Source organism: Gopherus flavomarginatus, chromosome 5 (genome assembly GCF_025201925.1).
Source record: "Gopherus flavomarginatus isolate rGopFla2 chromosome 5, rGopFla2.mat.asm, whole genome shotgun sequence".
Classification (NCBI taxonomy): Eukaryota; Metazoa; Chordata; order Testudines; family Testudinidae; genus Gopherus; species Gopherus flavomarginatus.
In genome coordinates this window covers 145461029-145484733 of record NC_066621.1, presented here as the reverse complement: position 1 = coordinate 145484733, position 23705 = coordinate 145461029, and the positions used below count along the sequence as shown (strand labels likewise).

At 40.5% G+C, this 23705-nt stretch overlaps 2 protein-coding genes across 10 annotated transcripts in view; one reads left to right on the top strand and one right to left on the bottom strand.

The window, feature by feature from the left end:
- Positions 1-282: 282 nt before the first annotated feature.
- WDR89 (WD repeat domain 89) overlaps positions 283-23705 on the bottom strand; it is an 88939-nt gene continuing 65516 nt past the window's right edge. For 7 of the 9 annotated variants that reach the window (XM_050952686.1, XM_050952685.1, XM_050952681.1 and 4 more), the window contains one exon: positions 283-2034. In XM_050952686.1, coding sequence (XP_050808643.1) covers positions 837-1994 — 1158 coding nt within the window. In that variant the 5' untranslated portion in view covers positions 1995-2034 and the 3' untranslated portion in view covers positions 283-836. Of the gene's footprint in view, positions 2035-4393; positions 4453-9687; positions 9770-23705 lie in introns of those variants that run through there. The other 2 variants (XM_050952683.1, XM_050952679.1) reach the window with 2 other exon arrangements.
- On the top strand, positions 7998-9780 carry LOC127050980 (histone H4-like). Its single transcript, XM_050952770.1, has one exon. The coding sequence runs from the start codon at positions 9469-9471 to the stop codon at positions 9778-9780; it is 312 nt and encodes a 103-aa protein (XP_050808727.1). The 5' UTR covers positions 7998-9468.

The following is a 23705-nucleotide window of genomic DNA, read 5'->3' as shown; positions in this document are numbered from 1 at the left end:
TGGAGCATTCGGGAGATCATGTGCATCAATTTCTATGACCCACTGAGACTGACATACCTCCTTAGTCTTTATAAGTCTTCCAGGTCAGTATTAAGATATATTACCAGGATAGCGTGGGGTAGCTTGCAATTTTCATTAGATTGGAGATTTTTTTTCTAATCAAAACACCCAAATATTGTCAATTATAAACACTTTTCATAAGCCTAAAAAAGGCTACAGGTACTTCAGATATAGTAAGTATTACTATTTTCTAGGACAAACACACACACCTGCTATAAAGTGTGTTTTGTGAACTACTGTTTATATACTTGTAATTAAACAGTGAGATAATCATGCAAAACAACACCCTTTCTCTATTTCATCAATAAGTACTTCCTCTAAGAATTAGTAAGTAGAACTAAGTCTTTAATATATTTAGCAATTTCATTCATTAAATTATCTGTAAGAAAAAGATGGCTACAAATCTGAAATCTTTTAAAATATGTCCAAAACATTTCACTGTGGGCAATAATATAAAGTATATAAGTTGCAGGCTTTTATTCTAATCCAAGATCTCTGTGCCAATATTTTTTATTTGATATAATCAATGATATAAAAATATACAATATTTAAAGACATACTTCGTTCAATGAATACAAAGTAAATGTTTACCCTTTTAATAAGTATCAGTTGCTTTTTTTAAAAAAGTTATTCACATGATAAAGTGAGGGTTATTTCTAGGTAAAATTTACATACTAAATTATATTTGCCACATAGTGCTAATAAATCATCACCCCAAATATATTGCTCGGAACAGTGAATAACTCTACAAATTTAAGAGTCCCCTTTTCATAATTTTACTTTTTCTTGCTTTTGAGAGAGTTTCTGTGAACTCTCACTCGCTGCTGAACAGAGGAAACAATTTTCATAGATGCCTTCTTTACAAGGGACCTTTCCATAGCTCCAGGTTTCCATAGCAACAGCTGTGCATCCTCTCCACCAGTCAACAAAGATTCATCTGTCATGTTCCAGTAGAATGAGCGAACTGTAGCAGAATGCCCTCCATGAAGGGTGCCCGCAAGGCTCAGTCCATCAATGCCACAGTTTATTAGGTGAATGTTTCCCATAGCTGTTCCACCGACAACAAACAATTTGTCTGCCTTTTCATGGTACAAGCCACCTATCAGATAGTTTAAGTTGCTATTTTCAGTGAAGACTACTTCTCTGACATCTGGAATCTGCAACAATGTCATTGGTTCCTCACTATCTATTTGAGTAAGATCCCACCAACAAAAGCCTTCCGTATGAGTCATGCAATATACCTGTTTATAATCTTTCCCAGACCAACCAATAAAACTTACTGATGAATTTGAATTACAAGTTGCAATCAAAGCATCATCTTCATTTTCCTTGTTAATATCAAACACATTAACCAATCCGTCAGTTGATCCAGACACTACCAAATTGGGTTTGTTAGGATGGAAGCATATTTTAGTGATATCATCATCGTGAGTCTCTGAATAGGTTCCTAAGGGCTCTTTAGCAGTGCATGCATAGTTTGTATTACTTCTTGCATCCCAAAACACCATGAATGTGTCTTCAACTTTTTCTGTCCCAGCACAAACTATAAGATCACTGCAATTAATGTCAAAGCTGATGAAAACATTTGAAGGATAACCACTGAATAATTGTATAGTTTTCTGAGTAGCTAAGCGAGTATCCCAACATTTTATTGTGCCATCACTGCATGCTGAAAACAACATATTCTCACTTGTATGAGCAAATCTGACTCCATTAAGTAACCCAGGATGGCCACTATACTCCCTTAGCAAGTGTAATGTTTCTCTATCATATACTTTAATTGATTTATTGGAACATGAAACAGCAACTAAGTGGTTGCTTTCTGCTAGAACAGATTTTGAAACATCTATATCCAGTAAGTAAGTGGAGTCTTCAGTTAGTGCACAACGTTTTGCTATGCACAGATTAGCAAACTGTTCTTCAATCTTCTCCATAGTGGTTGTCAGAAAGACTGTACCCAAAGCTGGTAGGAATCTGCAATACATCAAATCCCAAATATATTATTTGAATTAAACAAGTTTCAGTTATGCAGAAATTCCAGCTCTTACAAATCTCCGAAACAGCATCTTTCACAACAGATCTCACTCATAAAAGTAGGTTTAAATTATTCTTACACCACAACTACTGGCATTTGATACATACGCAAGAGGACAAAACAGAAGTAAGTATGAATACAGCAGCCTGCTCCATCAGGAAACCATTTTGGTAAAAAGTGTTTTAAGATAAGTATTTAAACTAAGCCTATAAAATCTTGAACAATTGTTCTCTTTGTGAATCATCTGCAAGTTGTTCTAGCCAAATTTGCTTAATAATACTCCTAAGTAGGAAAGCAATGTTCTTGACAAGTGAAAAGACACTCGAGTCAACACCCTAACTTGCGGAGCTATATTAATATTACCTGAAATGCTACTTGGAAGTATGATTGTCAGCTGGGGTCAGATTTGCCTAAGGATGGCAATATACGTGCCCTGTGGAGTTAACAGAAAAGCTTAAACAGGGTAGATGCCTAACTCCCATTGGTACCTAGTTAATGGGAATTAGGCACTTAACCTGCTTCGGTGCTTTCCTAAATCCCATGAGGCTTTATCTGCATTTTTACACACCTAAATATATTTGTACATCTGGCCCTTAGTGCAAAGGATAAAATAAAGAATTAAAATACAATGAACACTACAGTACATTTTTGTTTAAAGTAATCCAAGGTAGGATAAATTAGGAGTCATGGGATGAAACTGAGCAACAGAGAACAGCTTTTAGATTGTGGAAATGTCACTGAAGATCAATGGTGAATGACCTATATCAAACCATTTTTAAAATAGATTGTACAAAGCACTTAATACACTGTGGATAAAAACCTTACATTCAGATGCAACTTTTTCTGTGACATTATTGAACTGTCCTGTAAATCTAAGATATTTCAGTAAAGTGTACAGGTCCTAAAATGTGCAGATTACACATAAAAAAATAATTTCCTAACATGAAAAAAATCCTATTCTAAAATATATGAGGTGCCCTACAGGAGATCTCTTTTTACCAAGCATATCCTGTTTTCTACACTATAAAGTAGTAAGAAATTGTGCAACTGCAGTAGAGGGTTGATGCCAATTCTGAATCAGAAAACTTAACACAGCCTTTAACTTGAGATAATGTGCCATAATGCCCCATTTCTAAGTTTCTGTCCTTTTACAGACTTTGGCCATTATAAAGGAACAAAAGTTTCTGAAATTTCCTTTGGTTACGGAAACTTAACAGAAGTCAGACCATGTGACTGGCAAAGTTTACAGGATGGATTGAGCTTTTCTTTTTAAATAGAAATCAGCAATAATTTCAATAAAAAATTATCTAATTGAAAAACCATATACCAAGTTCTATGTGCCCAATTCTCCCTCCAGTGCCCTTCATCTTGTATAGATATTTATGCCACTGTAAATTGAGTGTAAAACATTATTACAATAACTCCCACAGACTTCACTCGCAGCTTTTGAAGACCCAAAAGACAGCAACTACTTGTGTTAACTGACCATTTTGCATGGGCGGGGGATTTGTGCAGAGGAAAGGGAATGACTGTCAGGAGGGAAGTGTGTGCATGGATTACAAGGGAGAGCAAGGGAGGGCTATATTACTTGTTTTAGTTAAACCTTTTAAAATTTCCATGAAAAAAAAATTATTAGCTAACATGGGTTACCATAGAATGTTCTATAATATATCTGGAGTTTATATTGTTACGGGTTTGTGTGTAGTGCTTGGAAACAGATAGTTTGGGGGTGGGGAGGTGTTCATAATGTGTAAAATATTCATCTTATGGTGAAACAATCAGGACCAAATTCACACCAAACATCAGTTTAAGTACACACTTACACTCACAAAAGCTTAATTCCCAAATGACAAATAATCTCACAAAACTATTTGCTTCAGTAATATCCTGTGACAATAAGGTCCCCAGGTTAATATTCTACATCAAAGCAACCCTACAGAATACATCTGCAAGTGCATTTTTTGCTACGAAATGCAGACATCCTGTGGAAACTCTCTTTCTCCCCAGAGAAAGTACAATATTCTGTCTGGCACAATGGTGTGCACAAGCTTAATCATCACAGTTTACTTCTTCCAAACCTTTCTGGATAGGTCTTCCAGATTAGGAAAGTGTTCAGCAATGCAATTACATAAACACCAGTCAGTTCATAAGCACTGTTCAGTAGACTGTAAGTTCTTCAGAGCAGGGACTGCAACTTACTCTGGGTTCGTTAAGCTATACCTACCTAGATAGTGCTTTTTCAAAAATAATTATGTCCTTCCTCTTCCTTGACATACTAATAGAGTGAAAAATACTCACCAGATAGTTTTATAACAGTACTTCAAAGATGAGGCAATGGATTAAAAAAAAGACAAAAGACACAAACTATAGTTTTGAGAGGGAAAAAAAGTGGCTTAATTATTTAACAATGCTCAGATAAATCTGTGATCTGCTTTTTTTTTTAATTAAGGGAAAAACATGAATAATTTTATTAGTATTGGAAAGTAGAAATGGATCATGGCATATTTAATCAAGATCACTGAAGAATTACAACAGAAACTTATGTTTTAAAGGAGTATTTCCAAATTTGTGCCTGCCTGTGGACACAGGAGGGAAGGGGTCTGCAGAACCTGGGGTAATCTCTGAACTGTGATGATTGCAGAACATGTATATAGTGGGTCCCAGCCAGATTCTGTTTGTAAGAAAGAGGTAATTTTCCATGCTGACTTAAATTTCGACCTCAAAATAATCAAACCTTTTTAGACCAGAAAGGTCAAGTAAACTCAGACAGACATTCTCCTGACAAATATCAGCCATTTGGAAAGTAACCTGTGATTGTTTAATATTACTGACTTTGATAAAATATATTATTCCATGTGCAATTTCTGCAACACTCATCTTGTGTGTCAAAAATTTTACTAACACAGGGAAATGTCAAATTATAGCCTACAGTGTGCACAGTCTGCAAGTTCCTACTTCAACTTAACATATTGGGGTTCTCTAGAAAACAGAATGGCCTGGGGGCTCTTCTAGTTGTTTACTCCAAATTTTACAGTTGCAGTTGCTCTGAAATACTGGGGGGAAATGTTTTCATGTTTTCCAGAGAGATGTAATTTATATGTACTGGAAGGTGAGGGGGTATGGTCTTTCAATTCTATTTTCAATGAAATGGCTGAAAGGGGTTTATGCTGCACTTGACAGCTAGCATGTCACCAAAACCTGTTATACTAATATGCAACAAAATCTTTGTCTGGTGAAAAATACTTTAGTCTATTATGAATTCCTGATCGAAGGTTACATAAACAATTCATGCTAACTTCAGGGTGTAGCTGCCAGCCCTTCCTTTTCAGAAAGGGAAGTCACTGTTGTATTTTGGTGGGAGAGTTTAAATAGGAGGAATAGGATGTGTGTTAAATTTATGAGATAAATAGGAAATAATGATCTTCCAAGCAAAACAGAAGATAACTAACTGTTGGAATGATGCCATTTACAAGACTATATAAGGCAAATGATGCTATGTACTCAAGATTATAGTCTGTGATGCAGTGTTAGCACACCCTCCATCTGCCAAGCCTGCCACAACTTTGCTACTGTTTCAACAGGTTTACTAATGTTTTGATCTTAGATACAGTAAAGCACCTATGAGATTAGCAACCAGGTGCTATCCTTGGAAAAGAGGGTGCACAGTTTGTAAATTAGGTTTAAAATTAACATGAAAGGAAATTTCCAACTGTTGTAATTTGTAATTTTTTTTATAAAGTGTTTTTTATCTGAATTGTAGAAATGTGGGGATGGAAGGGACCTCAAGAAGTCATCTAGTCCATTCCCCTGCACTGAGGCAGGATGAAGGTATGTTAGCAACAAGAAGGTGGTCAGGGAAAGTGTGGGCCCTTTACTGAATGGGGAAGGCAACCTGGTGATAGAAGACGTGGAAAAAGGTAATTTACTCAATGCTTTTTTTGCCTCTGTCTTCATGAACAAGGTCAGCTTCCAGACTGCTCCACTGGGCAGCACAGTATGGGGAGGAGGTGACCAGCCCTCTGTGGAGAAAGAAGTGGTTCAGGACTATTTTAAAAAGCTGGACAAGCACAAGTCCATGGGGCCGGATGAACTGCATCCGAGGGTGCTAAAGGAGTTAGTGGATGTGATTGCAGAGCCATTGGACATTATCTATGAAAACGCGTGAGGATTGGGGGAGGTCCCGGATGACTGGAAAAAGGCTAATGTAGTGCCCATCTTTAAAAAAGCGAAGGAGAAGGATCTGGGGAACTACAGGTCAGTCAGCGTTACCTCAGTCCCTGGAAAAATCATGGAGCAGGTCCTCAAGGAATCAATTTTGAAGCACTTAGAGGAGAGGAAAGTGATCAGGAACAGTCAGCATGGTTCACCAAGGGCAAGTTATGCCTGACTAACCTAACTGCCTTCTATGGTGAGATAACTGGCTCTGAGGATGAGGGGAAAGCAGTGGACATGTTATTCCTTGACTTTAGCAAAGCTCTTGATATGGTCTCCCACAGTATTCTTGCCAGCAAGTTAAAGAAGTATGGTCTGGATGAATGGACTATAAGGTGAATAGAAAGCTGGCTCAATCGTCGGGCCCAATGGGTAGTGATCAATGGCTCCATATCTAGTTGGCAGCTGGTATCATGCGGTGTGCCCCAAGAGTCAGTCCTGGGGCCGATTTTGTTCAATATCTTCATTAATGATCTGGAGGATGGCGTGGACTGTACTCTCAGCAGATTTGCAGACGACACTAAACTGGGAGGCGTGGTAGATACACTGGAAGGTAGGGACAGGATACAGAGGGACCTAGACAAATTAGAGGATTGGGCCAAAAGAAACCTGATGAAGTTCAACAAGGACAAGTGCAGAGTCCTGCACTTAGGATGGAAGAATCCCATTCACTGTTACAGACTAGGGACCAAATGGCTAGGCAGCAGTTCTGCAGAAAAAGACCTAGGGGTTACAGTGGACAAGAAGCTGGATATGAGTCAATTGTGTGCCCTTGTTGCCAAGAAGGCTAATGGTATTTTGGGCTGTATAAGTAGGAGCACTGCCAGCAGATCGAGGGACATGATTGTTCCCCTCGATTTGGCATTGGTGAGGCCTCATCTAGAGTACTGTGTCAAGTTTTGGACCCCACACTACAAGAAGGATGTGGAAAAATTGGAAAGAGTCCAGCGGAGGGCAACAAAAATGTTTAGGGGGCTGGGGCACATGACTTATGAGGAGAGGCTGAGGGAACCAGGATTGTTTAGTCTACAGAAGAGAAGAATGAGGGGGGATTTGATAGCTGCTTTCAACTACCGGAAAGGGGGTTCCAAAGAGGATGGATCTAGACTGCTCTCAGCGGTACCAGATGACAGAACAAGGAGTAATGGTCTCAAGTTGCAGTGGGGTAGGTTTAGGTTAGATATTAGGGAAAACTTTTTCACTAGGAGGGTGGTGAAGCACTGGAATGGGTTACCTATGGGACTGCTGGAATCTCCTTCCTTAGAGGTTTTTAAGTTCAGGCTTGACAAAGCCCTGGCTGGAATTATTTAGTTGGGGATTGGTCCTGCTTTGAGCAGGGGGTTGGGCTAGGTCCCTTCCAACCCTGATATTCTATGATTCTAACTAATCCTAGACTAGGGGTAGGCAACCTATGGCACGTGTGCCGAAGGCAGCATGCAAGCTGATTTTCAGTGGCACTCACACTGCCTGGGTCCTGGCCACCAGTCAGGGGGCTCTGCATTTTAATTTAATTTTAAATGAAGCTTCTTAAACATTTTTAAAACCTTACTTACTTTACATACAACAACAGTTTAGTTATATATTATAGACTTATAGAAAGAGACTTTCTAAAAACATTAAAATGTATCACTGGCACGCGAAACCTTAAATTAGAGTGAATAAATGAAGACTTGGCACACCACTTCTGAAAGGTTGCCGACCTCTGTCCTAGACCATCTCTGACAGGTGTTTTTCCAACCTGCTCTTAAAAACCTCCAATGACAGGGATTCCACAACTTTCCTTGGTAACCTGTTCCAGTGCTTAACTATTCTTATGGTTAGCACATTTTTCCTAATATCTAACCTACTCTCCCTTGCTGCAAACTAAGATGATTAATTCTTGCCACACCCTTGGTGGACTTGGAGAACAAATGATCACAGTCCTCTTTACAATAGGCTTTTATATATTTCAAGGCCATGATGTCCCCCCTCAACCTTCTCTTCTCTAGACTAAACATGCCCAATTCTTTCAACCTTTCCTCACAAGTCACATTTTCTAAGCCTTTTATCATTTTTGTCCTTCTTCTCTGGACTCTCTCCAGTTTGTCGTTTGTTTACATCTTTACTGGCACCATTATGGTTTTCAAAATATGCAGCTGGTTGACCAACCCCACGAACGCACACAGCAACATACTGGGTGGATCAGTCTTATTGTTTAATCTGGTTGCTCACTCCCCAAACCTACAAGGCTCGTAAACAGAGCTCACAACCATTACAAAGAAATATGGCACAGGTGGTTTCATTTTTATTTATAATGCTGAAAGCCTCTCCAATTAAGTAAAGGGGAAAGACTAATTTATTAATTCCTGATTTACACCTTCATCATCTATCTCTAGAATTTATATATATAAAAGCCTCATCTTGTACTGAGAACACCAAGTAGAAAAAAATATTCCCTATACATTGTCAATTTGGACCAAATTTTTCATTTCTGTGGAAGCAGGCCAATATCTTGGGGAAAACAAATGCTATATCATCACTACTTGAATTTTAACCAGTAGAGCTCTTGGAAGGACTAGCAAAACCTCATGATACAACCAATGCATTAGATCCATGTCCTTCTTGCAGGTGGAAGTTAGTAGGGAAGTACAGGGCCCAGTACTGAGTGATTGTAAGTGCCGTTGTAATAACTGGGCCAACAAATTTACCATAATTGTAAGCTCAGTTGTAAAAATTATAACATTCTTTACTGAAAGCAAACAGGTGCATGAGAACCAGACAAAGAGACTAATTTAGTCCAAACATAATAGGAAACACTGATATAATTCAAGGACTGTGTTGAAATCATGCTTGGTTTAAAATAAAAATAAAAAAATAAAATAAAAAAAAGAGGGTGCAGAGGGAGAGATGTGGAATCAGAAATTAATTGACCAAAATTGGTGTGTCGGATATTAGGCCTAACTGATGGATAAAATAATGAGGGGGAGAGCTGTTCTTCCCATCACTCCCTTTCTGGATACTTGAAGAAAGACTTTGGGACACCTGGGACACCAGATCTTCTTCATGCTAATGTTAAGTGATGTCCTGATCAGACTGGGCCAGAGACAGGTACCCAGATAACATCACCACTTCTACCGGCTCCACTGAATCCAAACACACAGCTTTGTTTGTAACTAGCAAATATGTCTGGTCGTGGTAAGGGAGGCAAGGGTCTCGAGAAAGAAGGCGTTAAGCGTCATAGGAAGGTGTTCAGGGATAATATCCAGGGCATTACGAAACCCGCTATTTGCCGTTTGGCTCGTCGTGGGGGAGTGAAGCGTATTTCAGGGCTCATTTACGAGGAGACTCGCGGGGTGCTGAAAGTGTTTCTGGAGAACGTGATCCGAGATGCCGTTACTTACATCGAGCATGCGAAGCGGAAGACTGTTACTGCTATGGACGCTGTTTATGCATTGAAGCGCCAGGGTCATACTGTGTATGGATTTGGAGGCTAAGCTGTGCCACTAATTCTCTGAATCCAAACCACCACCTGAGACAAAACAAGATCAGACTTTACCATCAGCAGCAGCAGCAACAGCAGCTCCAGGCCATCTCCGCTAAGTTCTTCTCTTTTCCCCAATAGGACAATTATTACCGTCTTTGACACCATCTAAGAGACTGTCAAACAAGGGGGTTGGGGAGGAGGGGTTCCTTCAAAAAACTCTCTCCAGCAAACAGGAACAGGGGATGTTGTAAAAATGAAAGCCTTACTTAATATTTTACATTTCAAATGCTTTAACTGTTTTTACTTCTTTTCAGTCTCTCTTAATACAAGGGTAAAGGATTTTAAATGGTGTTTGCCATGGTGCTAAGTAGTCTGAGGTCTCTGTATACCAAACCATGAACCATATTTAGCACTGTTTAAAGTTGGACAGTGACTGGGTTATGTTAACATCTCTGGCCCGTTTATTCCATCTATATTAATACAACAGTGCTTCCCATAAAGATGGCAGCTGCCAGCTTCTCTTTAGAAAGCACGAGTATGGGCTATGTTCAGGACGCCATGTTTTGACCGTGACAATATGGCTAATCACTGCTCTGTATCTAATCTTCCCTTTGTAGGTAAGATTATTGAAAAGTTGTGTTATAACAGCCCTCACAGTATCCAGTTACGTCAGAGATCCTTGACTGCTGTGAATATGGGTATGCATAATGACTATCTGTGGTGATCAATGAGAAACAAGTGTCCAAGCCAGTATTATAAAGTGAACTGTCTTTGACGCAGTTGATTACAAAGTGCAAACCGTGCAGGGAGCAGACAGGGCTGTGCTTCTACAGCTTTGTTCCTATCTCCAGGGAAATCCTAGATGTAGTCTTGGGCAATTACCCCTCTTCACCCAGTATACTCTCATGCAGGGTTCTGGATTGAATACAAGGCCATTAGAAGGAGAACAAGGAAGCACTGGTTGTCCTGCCTGCAGGATGAAACCCAGCTTTATGCTTCTCTCTCTTCCAACTCAGGCGGTGTGGAAGAATGCCTTTTCCAGTGACTGGGTGAGATGGAACACCAACGTTTAGTAAAGACACAGGCAACGTTGATTAACTGAGGAGAGCAAATGGAAGATCTGACTGAAGGGATTTGGCCACCATTTGTAACTTGTATTTCCTACCTCAGAATCTGATTGAATTCCCAGTTATTGTTAAAGTGATCAAGTTACAGCAGTTTTATTTTTGGCTAACCAAGAAGTTGTGACCTTGTATTTTGGATGTGGACTTGGCCACTTATCTATGGCTTTGTCAACTCACTATCAGACTGTTACAAAGTGTTCCCTACTTGAAGTTAACTCTTACATCCATTCAGAAGCTGAAGCGAGTACAGAATTCAGCAGCCTACTTTTTAAGCAGAGTATCTCACTTTAAGTACATTTCACCAGTGCTTCATTATCTTCACAGGCTGGCTCTGGGTTTCTGGGAACACTTTAAGGTATTAATTTTGACCTATAAAGCCCTATTAAATGGCCTGGGGTCTGCTCACCTGAGAGACCCACACCCTTATGCCATACTGCAACAACTGAGATCAGCAGAGGCATCCAAGTTGCAGCTTCCTTGATTGAGAGAGAAGCAGTTTTTTGCAGGGCACTTTCTGTGAAAACATGCCAACTTTCAAGCTTTTACACATACCAATCTGAAACAACCTAAATCTGTGGCCCTTGGGGGTACGATGAAAAGCTTTTGGGGGCAGGGGAGAGTAGAGAGAGGATGGAATAGTCCCCTGAAGGGGAATACTGGAAGGGAGGAGGAGAGGGTGATATCTTTTTGATGTATAGGATAGCTGTTTATTTCTGATTTATGGTGGAGTTTGCTTCTGATTTTCCCTTACATTTTTAAAGACTCAAGGGAGCCAAGTGTCTGGGTTAGGTAAATTAGAATTCTAAAGAAACAAAAAATATCTGTCAATTTTGCAGGGCTAATATGTAGTGTTATCAGAGCATATATTGTAATGTTCTATGGTTGGCATGATAGTTATAAACAGCATTTCCCCAGCTAAAGAAGACAGATCAATGAGTCATTTTAATCCAACAAGGTTTTCAAAAAATAACCCGGTGATTCATAAAGTAGATTCTGTCTCTTTTTAGAATGGCTCATGGGAGTTGTAAGATTCCGCAGTTCTTCCCTTGCTCCCAAAAAGGAACGTCAGTGCAACAATGTATACAAATTAAATCACCTCTCTGAAATACACAGTGGAAAGTGGGAAAAATGAGCTGTTTGTCTTAGAAAGGTTTAATCAGTATGTAAGAGTAACTTATCAATAGGCGAATAGAAGCATTTATTAAAAATGAAAACAACCTACAGATTTGGCAGCCTGCTCACTGCAGGTCAAAAACCAAACATGGCAAGTGGTTTGAACAACTGCATGTGGAATCATGCTCAGTTCTTTCCCATTCTCAGCAATGAAAATAAATCCTCACTCACTCCCTTTCACAATTATTAGACATTAAAGAAAAAAAATGAAAATGAACAAGCAATCACTGGCCAATGTAAAGCAGTCCACACAGCCGCAGCAAATGTGTGGTTTGCATTTTACAGTGCAAACACCAAGCACAGCATTGGTTTAGGAGAACACATTAGCATTTGCACAATATGCTCCATTTTTACTCACAGCATAATGCTTTCTGGAACCTCCCATATCATCAGCGCCAGTGAGGAAAACAAGGTAAATCAGCCAAGTCTACTAATCAGTAAAAGGAAGGACAAGTAGACTATTACTCAGTATATTACAATTCCTTGTACACAAAGGGGTGCCAACATGCTTTACAAACAACTGAAGAAAGGGTTCCAGCTCCAAACTTACAAATTAAACAGCCAACAAGATTTAGGATGGGGGTAAGATGTAACAAAAAACAAGGAACAGAGGTAAACATAAGTATGTGCTTTGAGAGTTTGTGCTATTTGTAAATACTGCAATTGATTTTGTTAATCTTACTGAGGTAAGAACTACAGAGACACAGGCTTACTGGAAATATGTTTTAAGGAGAGACTTGAGGTGAAGAGGGTAGAGGTATGGCATATCAGGCAGAGAGGGAATTTCAGGCATAAGGGGCTGTGTGGAAAGTGCAAAGATGAGACAGAGAGAACATGCAAGAGGCAATTAATTGTATGGCTTGTGCAGCAAACAGGTAATCACAATGATGAATCCAGCCCAGACATTTGTTTTTTCCTTCCAAACAAATCAGCTAGGTCTAAGTTCCAAGTGGCATGTCAATGGCAGTAAAAATGAATCTAGGGAGATTTTTTAACTGTACATGAGAGAAAATTATTACTCCTAATGGGCAGAAGGGAGAGACAGACAAATAATGTGGGAGTGGAGGAGAAAATATAAACCTTTGTCATTCAGCAAGTCCAATTCCATCTCTACTTCCTCACAACATGTGTCTTAGGAGTATGATCCGGCCCAAGAACAACAGTAAAGGCTAAGGGATAGGCAAAAGGAGCAGGGAAGTAGGCTTAGGTACCAGGGGCAGGAAAAGGAAAAATGTAAATCAGACAACCAGAAGAGCATCAAGGAGAAAGTCACAAAGGCTTAGTACAGGCAGTGGTTCTCAACCTTTTTGGATTTAGGACCCATTTGTAAATGTTTATGGCCTGTCATGATCCAGAAAATAGTCCGGAGGTAGAGGCTCTGGGGTAGTTTTGGTTGGATCTTGCCCCCTGGGGACCTTGGGTCTTGCCTGGCACTCACCCCACAGTGGCAGCTCCTGTGCTGTGGGGCTGGCTACACTTGGCTCTCTGCTCCAGGCATTGCGACCTCTGGTGGTGTAGTGCCACTCAGGTTTGGCCCCAGCCCACTGACTGGACCAAATCTGTTGAGTGACGTCATGACCTGGTTCATGGGGTTGCAGTGACACTCAAATTTGGTCTACCTGGACTCCTGTCATCATTGGCCTGCTAAACCCAGGGTTGTGAGTTCAATCCTTGAGGGGTCCATTTAGGGAACTGGGGTAAAAATCTGACAGGAGATTAGTCCTGCTTTGAGCAAGGGGTTGGACTAGATGACCTCCTGAGGTCCCTTCCAACCTTGATATTCTATGATTCTAATAATGGCTGGGGCAAACCTGAGTGGCGGCACTGGGACCCCAAAGGTTGCAGCGCCTGGAGCATGAGATAGGAGCCACAGGAGCTGACACATAACCCTTTGAAACATTCTGGTGACCCAATTTTGGGTCCCGACCCACTGGGTGAAAAACCCTGAACTAGAGGCTCAATGAGAACTAGCGGGAAAGAAGACTACCTCTGCAGCAGGGTGCACTTTCAGGTTTAAACTATTGTAAATGGTGGATTCTCTGTTCACCTGAAGTCTTCAAATCATGCTGAGGACTTCAGTAACTCAGCCAGAGGTTATAGCTCTATTACAGGAGTGGGTTATAGCTCTGTTACAGGAGTGGGGTTCTGTGACCTGCAAGGTGCAAGAGGTCAGACAAGATGATCCCGTCTGGCCTTAAAGTCTATTATTCTACACAAGAAGGGAACGAAAACAGTTTTGTACCCTAATCTTGTTGCTTAGAAACATTCCCATCAATAGAGAATATGACGTTTTTTCTTCATCACTATACAGGATTCACAGAGATGGACCAAGAAAATGATGTTTGCATCTGGATTAAATTTAGATAAAGTTTTGGGTTAGTCAGCACCAATTTGTTCTAGAGCAACTTTGCTCCAAAGAAAGATGGAAGTTTTAGAAAGTCAGTTGTTCATTTGAATTTTGGCTGCATCCAGACTGGGGTACATATTCCATTCTAATTTTGGATTTGATGTGAAACAAATATTGTACATATAGGCATGGATGAAGAAAATTCAAATATATAGCCTGGCCCAAATTCACCATTCTAATTCTGGCCATCTCTATTTACATTATAACTGAGCAGGAAAATTAACAGAGAAGAAGTACAGGGAAGGGAAACTGGACAGGAGGTGAAGCACAAGTTGGAGACCTACTGATATAAAAACATGAGTTAGAAAAGGACAGTTAATAGCAGCAAATGGAATCACAAAGCAGCACATGAAAGGATTGCTCTCCCTAATAAGACTACATGAGACACACACATAGAACAAAATTCAGACTATTAGGCCAGATCCATATTAAGTGACTGCAATAAATATTAAGTGATTGCAATACTGCTTAAATAACCAAAGGAAGTTTTAATTCAGAAAATTTTAAATATTTAAGAATGATATTGCCATTAAGTAGAGTGCCAGCTGTGCATTTGGCTCCGGAGGGCTATGCAACAGAAAATTCTAAATGCAACAATGGCCAAAGTGTTAAATGCCTTTTTGCTTTAGTTTACACCCAAAAAATTAGCAGCAATTGGACAACTAAACATAGTGAACATCAGTCTAAATGGGATAGGATTTGAAGCTAAAATAGAAAAAGAACAAGTTAAGAATTACTTAGACAAGTTAGATGTCTTCATATCAACTGGGCCTGATGAACTGCATCCTAGAATACTTCAGGAACCGGCAGAAGAAATCTATGAGCCATTAGCGATTGATTATCTTTAAGAACATGTGGAGAACAGAAGAGATCGAAGAGGACTAGAAAAGGGCAACTATAGTACCTATCAAGAAAAAGGTGAATAAGGACAACTGATGGAATCACAGACAAGTCAGCTTAACTTTGGTACCTGGGAAGATAAAGGAGTAAATAATCAAACAAACAAACAATCTGTAAGTACCTAGATGAAAATAAGGTAATAAATAACAGTCAACAGCCCAGAACATGTGTCAACCCAACCTAATATCCTTTTTTGACATGGTAACAAGCCTTGTGGGTAGAAGGGAAGTAGTATATGTAATATATCTTGACTTTAGTAAGACTTTTGACACTATTTCACATGACCTCTTAAGCAAACTAGGGAAATATAGCTTAGATGAACCTCCTATAAGGTGGTTGCACAATTGGTTGGAAAAGCGTACTCAGAAAGTAGTTATCAGTGGTTCACAATCAAGCTGGAGGGGCATATTGAGTAGGGTCCCACAAGGATCTGTCCTGTATCTGGTTCTATTCAACATCTTCATAAATGATTTGGATAATAGCAAAGAGAGTACATTTAAAGTTTTCAGAGGATACCAAGCTGTGAGGGGTTGCAAGTGCTTAGGAGGATAGGATTAAAATTCAAATGATCTGGACAAACTGGAGAAATGGTCTGAATAAAACAGGATGAAATTTAATAAGGACAAATGCAAAGTACTAGACTTAGGAAGGAACAATCAACTGCACAACTACAAACCTGGAAATGACTACCTAGGAAGGAGTAATGCAGAAGAATGATCTGGGGGATTACAGTGGATCAAAACTAAATGAGTCAACACTGTAATACTGTTCACTTGTTTTGCAACATCATTCTGGGATATATTAGCAGGAGGGTTACAAGCAAAATATGAAGTAATTCTTCCACTCTACTCAGCACTGATAAGGACTCAACTTGAGTACTATGTCCAGTTCTGGTACCACACTGTGGAAAGATGTGAACAAATCAGCGGCAATGCCTCTTGATGATGCCGCTTCTCGGCAGCATTTCAATGGCTGTTTGTCCGGCAACCATGCTCCTTGGTGGCTGGTCATCCGGCACCCGCCACACAAAAAGGTTGGGGACCATTGGTCTAGATAATACTTAGTCCTGCCTCAGTGCAGGTAACTGAACTTGATGACCTATCAAAGTCTCTTCCAATCCCACATTTCTATGATTCTAGAAACATTGCCATTTTATAGATGTGCAAAACAGAGAGATTAAGTTATTTGACTGGGTGGCAGTGTGGATTTGCCATGGGCCATGATCTTGAAAATCTATTTGCTAATCCTGGTTTTCATATGACTTACTGTATAACTTTAGGCAGCTGCTGTTTTCAAATTGGATTATAATCCTCATTTTTAAATGAGAATAATGATATTTGCTTACTTCACACTGTTCCTTATGTAGGAAGTATTAGTAAGTCCAGTCAGTGGCAAAGCTGGGAATGGAGCACTGTTCATTATGTAAGCCACATGGCAAATGTGAGTCACTTCCTGTGATGGGTCAGAGGAGCTCCATACCAATAAAGGAGGAGTTAAGGAGAACCTTTTAGCTCAGCTAGGTATAGCTGGGCAAGGCTATGGCCACTGCCAAGCCTGGAGGAACAAAAGGAGACAGCCTGGCTCAGTTCAGGGCTGACTGACCAGGAAGGAGCTCTGCCTCTCTTTACTTAAAGAGTTGTGGAGACAGCCTTGCTAGCTGGAGCAGCCACTAGGAGGAACAGTTAGAACTCCAGGAAATGAGATGCTCAAATCATAGGCCTTGTCTATATTACCACACTAAGTCAACCTAAGTTCCGCTACTTCAGTTATGTGAATAACGTAACTGAAGTTGACGTAGCTTACGTCAATTTACCACAGTGTCTACAACACTCTGTGTCGATGGGAGATGCTCTCCTGCCAACTTACCTTACTCTTCTCAGGAAGCTGCAGTACCAGAGTCAACAGGACAGTGCTTTGCCATTGACTTAGCGGGTCTTCACACCAATAATTTAGCATACATATGCTTAATTTAGCAATACATATGCTAAATACTACACCAATAATTTAGTGTACATATGCTTTGCGGTACCAAAGCTCATTCTTTTAAACCCATGGTTACAGCATTTTCTGGATGCTTTGCTTTTCATGCAACCATAAGCTTAAAATTTGTTCCTACTGTTTACAGCTTCCATTGAGAAAACTGATGAGAAATTAATCTGAATTATCCTCCTCCTCCTCTGCAGATGTGGTATTACTACTCCAACTTCGTATTCTGAAAAATATATTTTTATTCAAGCTATCATTTTTGTAACACTACACCAATGTCAGTGCCTTAGTCACAATACCATTTTTTAAGAGTAAACACTTACTTATCCCTATTAATAAGGAAACAAAAATTTCCTCAGTTGTTTTCCCAGGACTTTCATAGGGCACCTCTGATCAACCTACACAGCTGGTCACACCTTGAACCTAGAGCCTGGATTACATATCGATACAGAAGAGACCACAATGCAGCCACTGCTTTGGATACACTATTACCTCACTAAGGCAGTGGTGAAAATTCTCTAGTAACCAAACAACTCATGATCCTAGTCTGCACACAAATTCCCAGGGAGCCCATCAAATTCCAAAACATGGTAAAAGTCAGCAGCACTCCACCTACAGGTCAAATAATTAAGGCTCTGGTGAGCCATTCTCCTCTACACATAGCCACTGAAGTTCTGAATCCCAAATGACGGCTTCCTCCTAACTGTCCACACAAATCTCCTCGGTTTTCTGACAGTCTGATCTGGACGACAAGAAGAAAATGGCACAAAACAAGAAGCTTAAACATCAGTGGCATCTAGCCCTTCTATGTGAAGCTAAAGTGCTGCAATAGATCTCCTCAAATGAGGTACTGCATGAAGTATGGTTGAATAGCTACTTGAAGGGTGAGGATTAGGTCAAAAAGTCCCCAGAACTATCTAAATCCTGTGGGGTCTTGTGGAAGGATATATTTAATATTCTCTATAGCGGTAAATGCTCAGTTCACAAAATCATATTACATGACACAGAATCGGTTGAAGCCTTAACCTTCAAACTCTTCAGATATTAAGTGGGAGTTCTGCACATGGAGAGCTTGCAAATTTGGGCCTTGTCACCAGTATCTCTCAGTCTCACTGGTGATCTAGAAATGTAGTGGTAATTAGTAATCCTGGCTGGGTCTGATGGAGTTTAGTCAGAATGACCAACCCCAGCTGTGGAGAATCAGAGAGAGGATTATTTAAACAGCTGAATTCAGTCAGGGAGAAGACCCAGGAGACAGGAACAAGAAGAGTTCCCTCTTTGAGAAAGGCCTGGGAAAATTAGGCTGGAAAAGAATCAAAGGGAGCAAGACAGGCCTGCAAAGAACAGAGAAATCCCTGAGGTAAACTGCCAAAGTCCCTGGGGGAAAACGTGCTGGAGAAAAAACAGCTTAGGAGAAATTCTGCAGGATCTAGCAGTATAGGCAAAAGCAGAAGATAATTCAGAGAGGCCTAAGAGGGACAGAAGAATTATTAGCTGGACTCATAGTTGGACTCTTATTACCCCTGGAAGAGGAGTGAACTTTTATGTCACTTGGCCGGAGGGCTAGGCCACAAAACACCCAGATAAAGACTGTTGGGAAAAGACACAGACAGGCCACTGTGGGGCCAAGAAAGTGGTCACATGGGGGAGAGGGGGGTGGGACAGAGATACAAGAGGCAAAGTCCCCTGCAATATAGTGCCCTGATGCCAGAGGAGTACTACAGCAGTAAGAGCAACCTATTACAGCTCTTAATCTACTAAAATAATTTCAGTTGGCAATTTAGAATGAATAGATGACGTTAACAGGTATCCCCATTCCTTTATCTGGAACATATGACATATTATATGCATTATACACACACAAAAATCTCACTCAAACATGCACGTTCAATTATCTGATATCTGGAAAACCTGTCTTATAGTGAGAGATTTAAGGAGTTTACTTGGTTTATCCTATAGACGGTTAAGAGATGATGTCATCGAAGTCTGTAAATACCTACATGGACAAAATTTCTAACAGTAGAAGATTTTTTAGTGGACAAAAGCATAACAAAAATCTAATCTCTGGAAGCTGAAGCTAGACAAATTCAGACTAGAAATAAGGTTAAAAATTTTAACATAAGGATAATTAATCATTGGAACAGCTTTTCTAGGGATGTCATGGATTATCCATCCTTTGAAGTCTTTACATCAAGATTGGATGTCCTGCATAACATATTCTGCAACTTAGCCAGAAATTATGGGCTTGATCCAGGAATTATTGGTGACATTCTATGGTCTGTGTTATGAAGGAGATTAGATTAGAAGATCACGGGAATCCCCTTCTGGCTTTAAAATGTATGAATCATAATTATGACCTCAAAATTTTTTAAGGTCCGAATAACACATTACACACTTTCAAACTGACATTGTATCTTTCAATAAAATAATAATCTCCAAGGACAGAATCTGAGTATATTTTGACCAACTGAATGCAAGTGGATTTGTATTAAAAGTGAAAGGAAATTCGTCACACAGTTAAAGAGTCTGGGTTTATTTTACTTATCGTGTTGACTGGAAATTCATTAGTTATTACTATTATTTATTAGATTGACTAAGTTAGTAAGAGTTGTGTGTTGTGAATTCCCTTTTAGTTTTCTTTAAGTGTGCGTGGGGAGGACGGGGAGGTAGCACACAACACAGCATAGGTAGTAATCTTAGGGTATGTCTACATCTACAATTTTGCAGCGCTGGTTGTTACAGCTGTATTAGTACAGCTGTATAGGGCCAGCACTGCAGAGTGGCCACACTTACAGCAACCAGCGCTGCAAGTGGTGTTAGATGTGGCCATGCTGCAGCGCTGTTGCACACCACGGGGAAGGAGACCTGCTTGGAGGGGGGGTCGGGGAACGCCAGAGCACACCGCGGGGAAGGAGACCTGCTTGGAGGGGGGGTCGGGGAACGCCAGAGCACACCGCGGGGAAGGAGACCTGCTTGGAGGGGGGGTCGGGGAACGCCAGAGCAAACCGCGGGGAAGGAGACCTGCTTGGAGGGGGGGTCGGGGAACGTCAGAGCACACCGCGGGGCTGGATACCTGCTTGGAGGGGGGGTCGGGGAACGCCAGAGCAAACCGCGGGGAAGGAGACCTGCTTGGAGGGGGGGTCGGGGAACGCCAGAGCACACCGCGGGGATACCTGCTTATTCCACGGAGGTCAACAAAAACGCTGGTGAGTGTCTACACCTGATGACCAGCGCTGGTGATCCAGCGCTGGATCCTCTACACCCGAGGCACGACCGGGTGTACGGCCAGCGCTGCAAACAAGGAGTTGCAGCGCTGGTAATGCCCTGCAGGTGTGTACACATCCTAAGTTGCAGCGCTGTAACCCCCTCACCAGCGCTGCAACTTTGTAGTGTAGACAAGGCCTTAGTGGCGAAAGAGAAAGTAGCGGCTTGGGAATGGGGAAGGCAGCAGTGAGGTTGTGTGGCAATGTCCCAGGGTAGCAGCGATTTCAAGTTGTAAGTATGTAAGCAGGAGCAGGGTATAAGGTGATATGGGAGTTTGAGGAGCTCAGGTACAGCGCCATCCTTAGCCATAGGCAGAATAAAGGTAATGCGGTGAGTGGGGCTTCGTACAGGAGAAGCAAAAGTGCAGATAAGGATTAATGCTTTTCCTGCCTTCTCTGCCCAATAGACTACTATGATTAGCAACACAGAGACTCTTCTCCCTGGCAAGTCGTAACAAGTGCTACACACCTCCATGCTCCCCCACATTCCAACTCTTTCCCCATCTCCTGCAAAAGATGCATTAAACTTCCTCCTTGTTCCCAAAACTGCTGAGCTACACAATGTTTGGCAACATGAGTTCCATTGTGATTCATCTACAGATGAGTGCAGCAGATTTCTGGCAATGGAAAACCACAAAAGGCTTGTCAAATCCAGACCGTGCCCTCTTTTTTTTTTTAATGAAGGTGCAACCTTGTTTTGTCAGCACAGTTTAGCTGAAACCCCTCCTTTTCACTAGCCCCCTCCCACTACTTCAGTCTCTAATAATGAGTGTGTCCAGGAGAAGAGGTGGTTACAGCAATTTGGGCCAACAAATCTAGCTATGAAGGAGGCTGTCAAGTTGGGAAACAGCTGACAGATTTGAACAATTCTACTGTCTCTTTTTGGCAGAGATCAAATTGTTTATGATGAATGTGGAGAATAACTGACTAAATTATGATTTCAAAAGCAGTATGTGTCTAAGGTAGGGGTGTGTGTGTGTATGTATGTGTGTGTGTGTGTGTGTGTATATATATATATATATATATATATATATACACACACACACACACACACACACACACACAAGTTATTTAGCTAGAGGATCCCTTGCCTCCTGGGATGCCACTTCAGATTTGGGGGGTGGGGTGTGAATTTAACCATGATTTCAGGGGTTACTTAGACACCCGAAAACTAGCTTTTTTGCAGATAATTTAGAAATTATCTAATTCCTATATAAAGAAAGAAAAATATACATACATAAACACCAACTATACATAAACACCAATTAAAACCATATTTTAGGTAAATTTAGCAAATGTTCCCAATCCCAAGCCTTGAGGTATCAGTTCTGGAGCCTTAACACAGATCTCAGAAACACAAGTTTGACACTTTGTATTCTATCTTTAGTGGAGATAAATAAAAATAAATAAACTCTGCTTGCCCCTGCAATTTTTTTTAATGTCTTATGTTCAAATTATGAATAGGAGAATGAGACAATTTATTCCAGGAATGTTTAAAGGTAAATAAATTATTAAAAACAATCAATACCACTCCAGATATGAGCTAATATAATGGATAATGGCATGGCCTCATCTTGGAAAAATTGTTAATGGCCTTGTTGATATCCAGGTGTTCTGAAGCTTCACATTCACAGACTAAAATTACCAAGTCACTTAAGCATTCATCTCCCATTGTGGATCTTAAATAGTCCTTTACTTTCTTGAGCACTGAGAAGAACCTTTCACATGATACTGTAGAGACTGGAAGGCTCAACACAATATCTACACTAGACAGAAAAGACTGGTAACCCATTGGAATGTCACTGAGAAAATTCCAGAATTCAGAAATTGAAGTCAATTTTATTGGTGCAATGTGCTTCTTGGCAACTTCAACTTCTGCATCCAGATCACAAAAATTGATGCCTGTTGATCCATACTGATCTGCAATTATTGTCAATTTCTCATAATCAAGAACATTTTCACTTTTTGGGTCACAAGCCGTTAGTGCAGAAAGTAAACTGGAGTTGAAGGTGAATCCTCTATCAAGCTCAGCAACAATTCTGTCCAGAACAGGATAGTAGAAATCAGATTTTATAGTTTTTGAGTGCTCTTGGGAACATCATGTGTCAATGACTGACTCAGTGTACTAGAAACAAACAACAAGGCCAGATTGGAGGATACTTTGTTAGATCTTCTTGCCATTTTTTTGTATTGCTGTGCTGATCAGTTCCAACTGCCTGACCCAGACTAGCAATTTCAAGTTCCTTGGCAATGATCTCAGCTTCATCACATAGTTCTTTCCATTTGCTTTCAGATGTTCTTATTTATTGAAGAATAGTAACATTGCTTGCTACTAATTCCATGGCACTTGATAAATACAATTTTTTATTCTGCAATTCTTCTAAAGCACTATTCAAAATTTTGAATATTCTTTCCAAAACCAAGAGATTTAACAGAAAGGGATAGCTCCTTAGCCTTACCATCAAGCCCTTCGCAGAGCTAACTGATGGTCCATCAGCTCTCTGAACTGAAATTGCTTCCACTGTTTCCACTACAGTGCCATAACTTGCATGCATTTTTCAGAGGGAGTCACACTGCTATGACCAGTGAGTCTCACGTACTGTACCTAGCTCAAGTACCTTCTGGCCTAGCTCCTGCTGTGCCTTAAACAGTTCATGGTGCTTGTAACTACTGCTAAAGAAGACGTACAGTTCCTTGGCAAATGCAAAGACTTCCTGATACTGGGTGATGCTGCAATATGTATCTACAATGACAAGATTAAGCCTGCGAGCATGGCAGTGCACATAAAGGGCAGGCATAATCCTTTCCTGAATTTGAGCTTGTACTCCTGTTAAATGCTCACCCAGATAGAAGCTCCATCATAGCACTGAACAACAATATAATTAATATCAAGCTTCTAATGCTGTAGTTCTTCAATAATCATTTTTAAACATATTCAACATTTAGGCCATGTCTACATCTAAAATTTTGCAGCGCTGGTTGTTACAGCTGTATTAGTACAGCTGTATAGGGCCAGCGCTGCAGAGTGGCCACACTTACAGCAACCAGCGCTGCAAGTGGTGTTAGATGTGGCCACACTGCA